The 10,431-nt window shown below is 49.8% G+C and overlaps 1 protein-coding gene across 2 annotated transcripts in view; it reads right to left on the bottom strand.

Annotated features, from left to right (window-relative positions):
• The window catches only part of LOC108629486 (uncharacterized), a 17,140-nt gene extending 6,868 nt beyond the window's left edge, over nt 1-10,272 (bottom strand). Inside the window, exons 1-4 of one of the 2 annotated variants that reach the window (XM_018032198.2) lie at nt 9,994-10,272; nt 4,307-4,360; nt 2,342-2,683; nt 1,780-1,956 (exon numbers count right to left, since the gene is read on the bottom strand). In XM_018032198.2, the coding sequence (XP_017887687.1) occupies nt 1,780-1,956; nt 2,342-2,590 (426 nt within the window). In that variant the 5' untranslated portion in view covers nt 2,591-2,683; nt 4,307-4,360; nt 9,994-10,272. The remainder of the gene's footprint in view (nt 1-1,779; nt 1,957-2,341; nt 2,684-4,306; nt 4,361-9,993) is intronic. The other variant, XM_026817353.1, reaches the window with a different exon arrangement.
• Nucleotides 10,273-10,431: the final 159 nt, after the last annotated feature.

Raw genomic sequence — 10,431 nt, 5'->3', positions numbered from 1 at the left:
ATACATCCTTAATCGAAAATGTTTCCGTAGCCGCTTTGAAACGCGAATTCGAACAGGAGAAATTTCTCCCGACGAGATCTTACACGTTCGTCGAGTTCAGAAAGATGTTTGACAAATTGTTCACGAACAAAGTTCTCTTTCGAGCGAACGCTCGGACACGGAAGGACCGAAATTCATTTTCCAAGGCTCTACGGTAGAATCGATGAACGAAGGACAATTTGAAACGGTGCTTCGTATCGATCGTCAGCTCGTACGCGTGTGCACACACTTTTGGAATCGTCTGTGCGAAGGGACGAATACAAATGTCTAGTTACGCGAGACGCGTACCACTCTGCAGTGCATCGGTATTTTTTAAGAACGCGCGTCCTTCACCCCGTCTCTGGCTAGGAAACGCGAAAGGGAGAGAACACGTAGACGCTGGAATCGATATCGTTTTAAATGGCGGCGCCGATGCCACGCGAACTAGTTCTCATTCGAATCATTGTCCGGTAGAAAGGAAAAGCCTATAAAACCCGACCGCGCTCCACGATGCTCCGGGTGGAATAAAAATAGAAGCACAGACAAGAACAGAGAGAAGAACAGGGCGAGAATCGATGGACCGGGATGGGAAAGTTCTCCGTCTCCATTCTTTTTTGTACGAACAAAGCGGCAGCGGCCGTGCCACGTAGAGGAGTCGAGCCCTTGCCATTAGTTCGAAAGTCTTTTACCGGTTCCCTTTCGAACAGGAAACGCACGGGGGAAACGTTTCAGAATTGTCGACCCTGCTTCCAACGGAGACGCACCTCCAATCTCCCCGATTCGTCGAGGCTGCTAGCTGCTACGTCGATCATCGGATCAAAGTCCGCATCAATTTGCCCGATAACGTTTCTGAGCGTGCCATGAAGCAAACGGGTCACGACGACGAAAGAGAGCGTGTAAAACGAGAGAAGGGAAGCTGGAGACGGTCAGGACGACTCGGTTGTGTCGCGGACTGCCGCCGGCCATCGAGACGTTTTAATTTCCCGGAGGCGAGGACACCAAAGCACGATTTTAGGTCATAATCTGCTCCCTTTTATTCGCGATGATTGCGAACTTTATAGCGGAGATTGGAAATGGTTTCCGGCCCGGGCCGAGGCAACAGGACGTCACCTACGACCCCGTGACACCCTCTCCGTCGTCCTCTTCGTTTATTCGTCCATTGTTCCCAGAGACCGAATGGAACGCGTTACGCGGGACGTCTGTTCCAATTCCCGAATCTCATTCGATGTCATTTTTCACTTAAGTACACGTCCAGACGCTACTGTGCCGGTCCGAATCTCGATCTGATCAATGGTTCGGTGAGTATGAAAGACGGGCGATCACACTTATCTCTTCACCACCAGCCGCGTTCAAACGATCTACCATTATTTACTCGGCTATTAATTTTTCTATGTACACACGTCGTACTTCCGATGCCGACGTTATCGTTGTCCACCTGGCAACTTAACGCTAAACCACGTGTGTGCACAGCGTATACAAACACGAGCAGCATCGTAATCGTACGATCGTTCAACATTTCGGTCCGAAGTATACTCTACGGTTGACCACGGATTTTGTACACTCGTAGAAAAATACACGATCGACACGATTACAAATTCGAGCGAATCGCGGCTGATGACAAGAGATAGGGCCTTCGTCACTGATGATCGGTCGCGTAATATATTTTAGATCTACGTACGTTTCACCGAAGCAAGGGATCGATCGCAACGTCGAAATTGTACTGCAGGAAACGTGCGATTCGCAATCGTTTCAGTTACTTACCCGTTTCATCTGTGTGTACAAACGCGTACTACGTAGGCTCGAAGAGCTCGTCGAGCCAGCGTGATCGATGTCCAAACAAGGACGAATCCTGTGTTTCCCCGATTTTTCTCGCAGTGGGACAGGGGTCCGACTAACCCGCCGCCGCCCCCCATCCAACGGATCAATATTTGCCAGCGACTAACGATGATTAAAGCGGTTGACAAAACGAAAATAAACAGCGCCGGTGCGTCGACCGGGATGTAATGCGTTGAACCGATCCTCCCTCATAAATCGAGTCTGACGACTCGCTCGTTCGGTCTTGTTCGGGGAAGATCTACCGTTCGATCGCGCATCGATCCCGTCGAACCGCTTCGTTCTCGCATCGTTATGAACGACGATCTATCCAATTTTCGATCGTATGCTTCGACACGCTCGCGACGTTGGAAACGGACGAATGGTTTGAGCGTGAAAACGTGTGTTTCGAAACGACATGTACGAGACCGGTCTGTTTCGAATCGGGTGCGAACAGGAAATCGGTATCGATCGCGCTTAATCAAGTGGACAGTCTTAATCGCATACTTACTCCGATATCCCCGTAATCTGGACGATCCTGCGCAGCTAGCGAACGATGTCCGCTTCTGTGACCTCCCAGGGCCCCGGTGCCACCTCCGCCCGCGTCGTGCCTCTCGTCGATCAGGAATATCTCCGTGAGGACGATCAGCCCGAACACGACGAAGAACATGACCACCAGCATGAACGACATGTTCGCCCGGTCCTTCAGAACGCCGGCGTTCGCCCGGTTCCCGCCGGAACCGCTCCTTCGGGAACCCATCCTCCAGAGCTTCCGTCGACACGACCACGGACGACGTCAACCGTGCTGCCTCGCTACGCCTTCGATGAACGTGAACCCATTCGCACGAACTTTCTGTACAACATTCGGAAATTTTATGTATCGAGACGTCGTCGAGCGCATCTACTTCGAGTTCGTCGCGGTGAAAACCGATCGAGGACGGTGACCGAGTAAAGAGGTTTGCGGCCATGAAATCGCGCATCAATCGTCGAGCCGAGCCGTCGACGTAGTAATCGGGTTGAACGTTCGCGTTCCATCCTCGAGTCGAAGAATTCACGACTGCCCTCCGAGCGACACGCAGATTTCTCGCGTTTACACAAATATTTCACGTTCGCACGCGTCGTTAATCGGTTCAACGTAGAACTATGCCTCCCTCGTACCGACGAGTAGGCGTTCGATTTTGTAACGCGGCACGAAGCGCCGTGTACCAAGTAATTATGAACATATCGCAATTAATTAACGGTGAACGTGTAACGGCAATCATCGAACGGAGTGTGTTCGTTCGTTCATAAATACGTGACGATGGTTTTAATTAACAGGTAATACCGATTTGACGAGCGGTAATTTTGTCGTTTACGGACACAGAGTTCGTGTAACGAAATGGAACGTGCGTTCGATGGTCAAGTCGTGATTGAACTCGGTGCAAGAATATAAAATCAAACAATGACAAATGTGAAACGAGGTAATTTCGAGCATCGATTTCGTTACGACGATCAAAGGGAAGAACGGTGAGACCCACTCTCATTATACATACAGGTTTCTAGTGAAACTTTTCCGCGTTAAAAAGTTTCAGGCGAAAATCCTGACTTCGTACGTTCGGTAACAGCAATTTTTCCTCGCGACAACCTCGCGTATACAGAAAAAAGAACCGGCAAACGGAACGGAGAGTCGACTAATAACTGAAATGGTAAAACTTTTGTTTTTACTCCGTGCAAGCCGATGACTCCCGACGGGAGTAACTTCTGGGACAGGTCGCCGTGCAAATATACCTACTCACGTATGTGCATACGGCCAGGAGGAACTTCGGATTTAGATCAAACCGTTGATCTCCCGGGAAGTTGGAATTAAATTCCAGAAAGTCGCGAGTCTCGTACGTCACCCGTCCCACCTCCGTCCTGTCCTCTACCCCCGTTAGATTTGCCCGGCATCGAAAAATGTAACAAGGCACGAACTATCTTTTATCGAGTCGTGTCTCTCGCGTGAATCTTACGAAAGGAAATCGGCGATCTGCCACGGTATCGGGAGTTTCTCTCCTTTTAATAAACGTGCGTCGCGAACTTTCGATCACGTTATATCACGCGTTCAACGTAGACGAGAGATTTTTATCGACCATCCGTGAGAGCATTATTACACGAAACATTGCCTGCCGACGGTCGCGTTCGACCGGCGAAAGGAGCTCGTTCGTAGAACTACTCGTTACGCTGAACGAAAGCTGTATTGGACGACACGGACCGAGTTCGTCGGCTCGGTGCATGGCCACGACTCTCCACGAACGAAGGACAGAACTGTTTCTTCGGAAAATCGAATTCACCCCCTCTTGCTCGTACTTAACGATCTTTCTTTGAGACCCGACGAGCACGTTTCGTATCGCGATGACGAACGCGGGCCAAGAAGCGCGGCCTGAATCGTATCGGGATGGATGGAATACGAACGATCCCATCGTTTGAAATTCGTACGGATGCAAGCTTCACTACTCACCTAAAGTGGTCCCAGGAAAGGCACTGCGAGCAAGCATGGGGATGGTAGTTCGTTCTGCGAGCAAAATAAAACACCTTCGTTAGTAATTCATTTTCGTCCGACCGATTCACAGATGATCGTTTGTTCATTGAACGGACTGAAATTGAACAACGACACGAGCAGAATCGAGCCACGGTTCAACGAGAAGTTTGGCGAAAGTTCGTGGCGCTTAATCTTCGTAGGCAGGGGAGCGCCTCGAAAGGCAGCAAAGTTGAAATTGGAGAAAAATAGCGGTGAGTCCCTTCGCCGAGGATACATCGCTGTCTCGTCGGAAAAGTTTCGCGATACAAACGTGACACGAACACGTCGCGTTCGCAGATTGAACTTCAATGACTTGGCGAACACGAATTTGTCGAAACTCTACTTCGCCTCGGCTTTCGCGGAAGCACGAAGAACCGGTGGCGAATCGTTCGTCCGGCAGCGTTTAGATCCCGCTCGAAACGTTTCATTGAATCCGCGAATCAGGTCGAATTAAAAGTCCAAGAGCGAACCTCGAGGGATCGACGCTGGTATCACGCGCTCCTCAGCGCCTGACGATCCATCGATTCGACGCAACAGGCAGAAGGAAATCACGTCCGCAGTGGTCAGAAACTAGTGGTATCGCTTCTGTTTCCCCTCTTTCTGACATCCGGCGACTGATGTCCGGCTAAGTTTAACGAACGGAGGTAGAATCTCTGTTGGTACGTTACGCAAACTGAAAGCGGAGTCGTTCGGCTTCGCGGTGGACCAACAGGAAACGCAAACGATCGAGGAGCCGAGTGGGAACGAGTCGTTTACACTGGCGAATTAGCACCACGACCAGCCGTCGTCGAACGGTCAGCGTCGATGATCCGTGGAAGACATTCGGAACGGATTCGGTGCAACGAGCGGAAGGAAGCGATGTCCAGGGGTAAACCGCGTCGAACGGGTTCCTCGGACGATGTACGAATCGGTTCCTTCTAGGCCGCGGGAGATCGATGATACGGTGACGAGGGGGTGAAAACACGATTTCCGATGGGAAAGTGAAACATGCGTTTCAAACGGTGCACCGCGCGGCGAGTCAATAGAATTATCATTATTTGATCGCGTCTAAAAGCCTCGAGATAATAAATTAGAATTCACTTTGACTGGAAGAACGCGTCCGATCGATCAGCTCGAACGCAACGTTCATACGGAAAATGTTTCAACAGGATTGAAAGAGAAGCAATTACTTACTTCGTGACCGTCGAACGAGCTCGATCCTCACTGAATTATTCGAAACCGGAGCAATCCGAAAATTACGATGCCTGCGACATCGGTTACCACCGTACTGTTCACCGTTCAATTGAAACACGCAAAAGGTTACATTCATGTTTCTTGGAGCTACCGCGCGTATTTCGTATCGACTTTTACCCGTCGGTCTGCGATCGGTGTGACACGCGTGCCCTCGATCGTTGTATCGTACCGTAGACGTTTCGATCACGGTCCGCGTCTAATTATGACGAAAAATGTGAAACTTTGTATTGTTCGCACTTCGATCCTCTCGGTAAGAGTTGTCGAATCGTCGCGACGGTCAGTCTTACGGGACCTCGCGGATCGTTTCACAAACATCGTTCGCAGTGATTCATTGACCTTTACTCTGCGAGAACGTACTTACGGGCGAGCGTGCATCTCGCTCGGACGTTACTGTTCAACGCGAAAATTATACCCCGTGCAATTTGCAATTAGCGCGGTGGATGCGGGATTGAAAATTCTCATTTTCCGTGGTAATTTCCCGCGAGTACGTCGCGTTCGATCAACCGAAACGTGTATATGATGTAACGAGGGGGAAGAAAACTCAAATCGTATCTCGTTCCGCGTCGGGAAACGATCCTTTCTCTGTTTTTGCCGCGATAACGTTGTCACGCAACGAGACAAACGTGCAATTTCCGTTTAACGGCCGATGCGGGTCAGTAATGCCTGACCCCGCGCCGCGAATCAGAGATGCGGGACTCGTAGTCTCCTTTTCTCTACTGCATGATTTTCGTACGGAAACGTTTGAAACAGCAGCGGCGCACGTACCAAACCATTTCTGAAATGAACAAAAAGATAGAACGGTCGGAGCAGAGGATTCACGGCTGTGCTTTATGAAATCGACGCGGGACGATGGTAGGTAATCTGTAATCTGTATCCGAGTGGCGACACGGTGCTTCAGATTTGACGACGGACGCACGGCTGGACCCCGCGGCGCGTTCTCCTCGCATCTGCAAAACGGGACACTGTGGCTTACAAGCGAACGACCTACTTCGTCGATCGACCAACAGAAATACACTTTCCGTTTCGATTCGATACGTGCCACGAGCCTACTAGAATGAAATATGGTTCGTTCAGTGATTTTGGCCGGTCACACCCCGAAGAATTCAGCTTCGTCCGAAGGAGTAAACGTTCGTCGACCGTCGTCGAGCACGATGCTACGGAGACGGTCGATCCTTCCTCCTCGTCGTTTTAACGACCGTCACCGATATCGACGAGCTTCAGCGGTGTATACGCGAGAGAAAGTATCCTGCAGACGACGGACGTTGGGAACGTTACGACGAGGAGCGATGAATTAAGGAGGGCACTCGAGGATCATTTGTCACGGGACGGGAAAACGATAAAGCGCTCAGTGCATGGGCAGGAATTTATCGTCCACCTAATTGCTTCGCCGCCGGTACTTTTCAACGATGCCACGCGACGCGACGTTTCGTTTCCGTCAGAGCGAGACGGGGCCACGCGAGTTTTTACGTATCGCGCGGCCTTGTCATTTTCCGTCGAGGTCTAATCCTATCATCGACCTTGAGCGTCGGCCAATAAATTCTCTCGCCGCGGTTAATAAATTTCAACGGAGGACCATCGATTCGCTTCAGTTCATTACCGCTATATTATCATACATTTACGATTTTCATCTGAATGTTCGTCTACATTCGTCGTGGCATCACAAATAGAAACAGAAAGGCTCGCTTCGCTTTTCAACGTCGGCCAGTGGGCGTCTCTCGATCCTCTTTTATCTCCGAGTCGATTCACCCGACGTCCGTTCACGATTCATCGACACTTTTCATCGAACAAGAACAATCACGATCACGTACAATTACTGTTACTACTAATTTAATCGTGTGATTCGAGGTTCGGACAAATTGTGTCGGCCTAATCGAGGGTGCGGCAGAATTTTTATCTCATCCGGTTGCCCATTGAAACGATACGAGCTCGTTACATATTTCATGCTTTTTATAATGCAACGCGCTCACGGAGAAAATAACAGCGCGTCGTTCTCTCGATTCGCTGAAGCATCGCGGCGCGGCTCGTCGAAAACGCGTGTCGCGATGTTGGCCGTGTGGCTCTAATTAAAAGAGGAGGGGGGTGCGTCCAAGTGATCGCGAGACTGGAACGACACACGCGTCCCTATTACGATTACGATTAAAATGAAAGATTTGAAATGAAAAGTTTCGTCCGAGTCTACGACTAAATGTTCGCATCAGATCGATTCGCGAAACGAGCTCGTACACGTGTGCACGTCCTCCGACGTGATCAACGACCGAGCACTTCTTACCCGTTAACAGAACCATTAAAGGGAAGAGATGGGGATTCGTAATTCAAAAGTCGGGCAATGTCTGATTCGAGAAGAGCCGTTCCTCGGTGATGCATCTACCTGCCCGGCGATAAGCCGATGATTTAACGCCTCTGATCGCGGACGAGTGTACGCGCGCGATCTCTAATTGCGAGAGCAGGAAACGAATGGACGATCATCGATCACCTCGCGCGCAAATACGCCTGAATCATCGCAAGCAGCGACTTTCGCGTTTAAACGAAAGATTCGACGAACAAAACCCGTTCTCCCGTTACTCACCGGCTAGGTACTCAATTTCCAGACTGAGGATTTTTATAAGGAACGACGCATGCATTTCATAGTTTAAGCTCGCGAAGAGCCTTGATCCTGATCGAATGCTCTAGTGGAAATTTACATTTTCTACGCTCGTTCAGACTGGTCGATCTCATTTCATGAATAACATAGTACATCTATAGCCACCTAGCACGGTCCCGTGTGCCTAACGCGCCTGTTTGCCGAGCCCGGCGATAACATTGACAAGTTCGGTAGAAGCTCCACGGTAGCTAATCAATTGGGAATATGTTTACACCGGCTAAGCTCCTACGCGGGGAAACGCACGCGACCGAATGCACAGATACGTCTGTACGTGTAGTACCTACGTTCCTATTTCCGGTTACGCGTGAACTTCCCACTTGAGACCCACTCCTGGCTACGCGTGCCCCGCGAATCGATACGATGGGCGTTATCGTCCGTGGAATTCCGAACAAAAACGCAGTGGGACGGACGACGTTCTCCAACGATCAACAATCTCGAATCTTTCGACAAAAATGTACCAAACCTACTAATGTCTCGCTCGAGTAATCTTCATCGACCATACAACCACGCGCGCGCGCACACACGCACGGTGCTCTCTCAAACTTTACTTTCTGATCGATGAAAGATCGAATTAAAAAGCAATGAAACGTGACACGCGTGTGAATATTTAATGAGTTCAAGTTCCGTTTAAACGAACTCGTACACTCGATCTCTCAACATGGACCGTATCACTCATCTTCGGTATTTAATTAATTCACCCGATTCCCCCAGAATTCTAACGATCCCCTAATCGTGCCGCGTAACGTCGACGTAATTGCTATGCGCGCTGCATTTACTCGGGACGTAACGTTGCGAGAATTAGCGTCCAGTCCATTACGGGCCGATTCGAATTTTATTTAATCGATGAAACGGGCAGATCCTCGATGTTCAAGCGGTCGTCCGTGAATCGCGACGAGAAATTTCGTCGGACCGGGGAGAGAAACTGAATCGAAGGCAAACCTCTTTTTATTTCGCTTCCTCCGTTACCTCGCCTCGCCAGAAGCACCTGTTTGCATACGATTCCCAGTTTCAATGCAGCTTCGCTATTATTTCAAACGTCGAACCCATTTTAATCCTCGATGTACCCGTAATTCTCTTATGCCGAAGAAGATCTTCCGTTTATCCTGACTCAAGGATGTCCCATCGCGAATAGGAGAGACAGCGTCTTAAAAATACTTTGGCTCGAGCTAAAATAGCTGAGTGGAAACACTCGTAATTATGCACGAGGTCGCACAAAGATCTCTCGATTCGATCGCTCGCTCTCTTCAACCTGAACGCTTTTGTCGTTTACACGTCGACGGAACTTCCGCTATTGAAATGCAATTAAAAATTAGTATGGCAGCGGAAAGCAAAAACTCTGCCTAACGATGATTACGCACAAAGATTTGTAAATCATGAGAGAGGTGAGATTTCGAAGGAAATTGCCTGCAACGCTTAATATGCATCGACGTACAGTAAATATTAATGAGCGACGAGCTACGTACCTCGGACATTTAAATAATTATTCGTAATTGAAATTCGGCATTGGTTTCATAATTTCATCGAGTCGTGCGTATCAACAGCAAACCGCACGAGACGAACGTTTTCTCGACGAAAATGTCAGCGCGACTGACGGATCGTCGTCCGGAGGTGTCGGGGACGGGATCGTGATAGAACGTATGAAACGAGAGAACGAAAACCAGATTCGAAAGGGCAGAGGCTGAGTCCGCGCTTCGATTCCGTATGTCGGTTAATGGTGACAGAAAATTAAAGGACGTTCGTCGAGTACACTGACCTCTATAACCTGATCCGGTGCCAAAGAAGCGTCTCGGTTCGGGAACGTCGAGCGGGTCCGGTAATAATTGGTGAGGGCAACGTCGAATACGACTGCGAAACGTTTCGAGGTAAGTAGGTAGAAATCGAAACTGTGATTCCACGAGACAGCTTCCCTATATCGCGACAGGGAATCGAACGATCGAGCGACCGAACGGCTCGTCGAGTACACTGACCTCTGTCAAACCTCCGACCACGGTTTTGACGCGGACGCGACGTTTCAGCCTCCGCGTTCTACGTCGGCTCGAACAGGAAAGGACGAGTTACTCACGATTACAGGGCGAAACCGTCCAGCTGTCGCGCATTTCCCGTTGCCGTGCAGCGACCTGCCGGCGGCATCTTCTCGACGGTTGTCGTTGGTCGCGGTCGTCTGCTTCATTATTTCATCGCGATCGTGGTC

This window comes from Ceratina calcarata, unplaced genomic scaffold (genome assembly GCF_001652005.2).
Source record: "Ceratina calcarata isolate Rehan_Ccalc_2016 unplaced genomic scaffold, ASM165200v1 scaffold569.2, whole genome shotgun sequence".
Lineage (NCBI taxonomy): Eukaryota > Metazoa > Arthropoda > Insecta > Hymenoptera > Apidae > Ceratina > Ceratina calcarata.
Note: the sequence above shows the minus strand (reverse complement) of the source record. Positions and strands in the feature narration are given on the sequence as shown.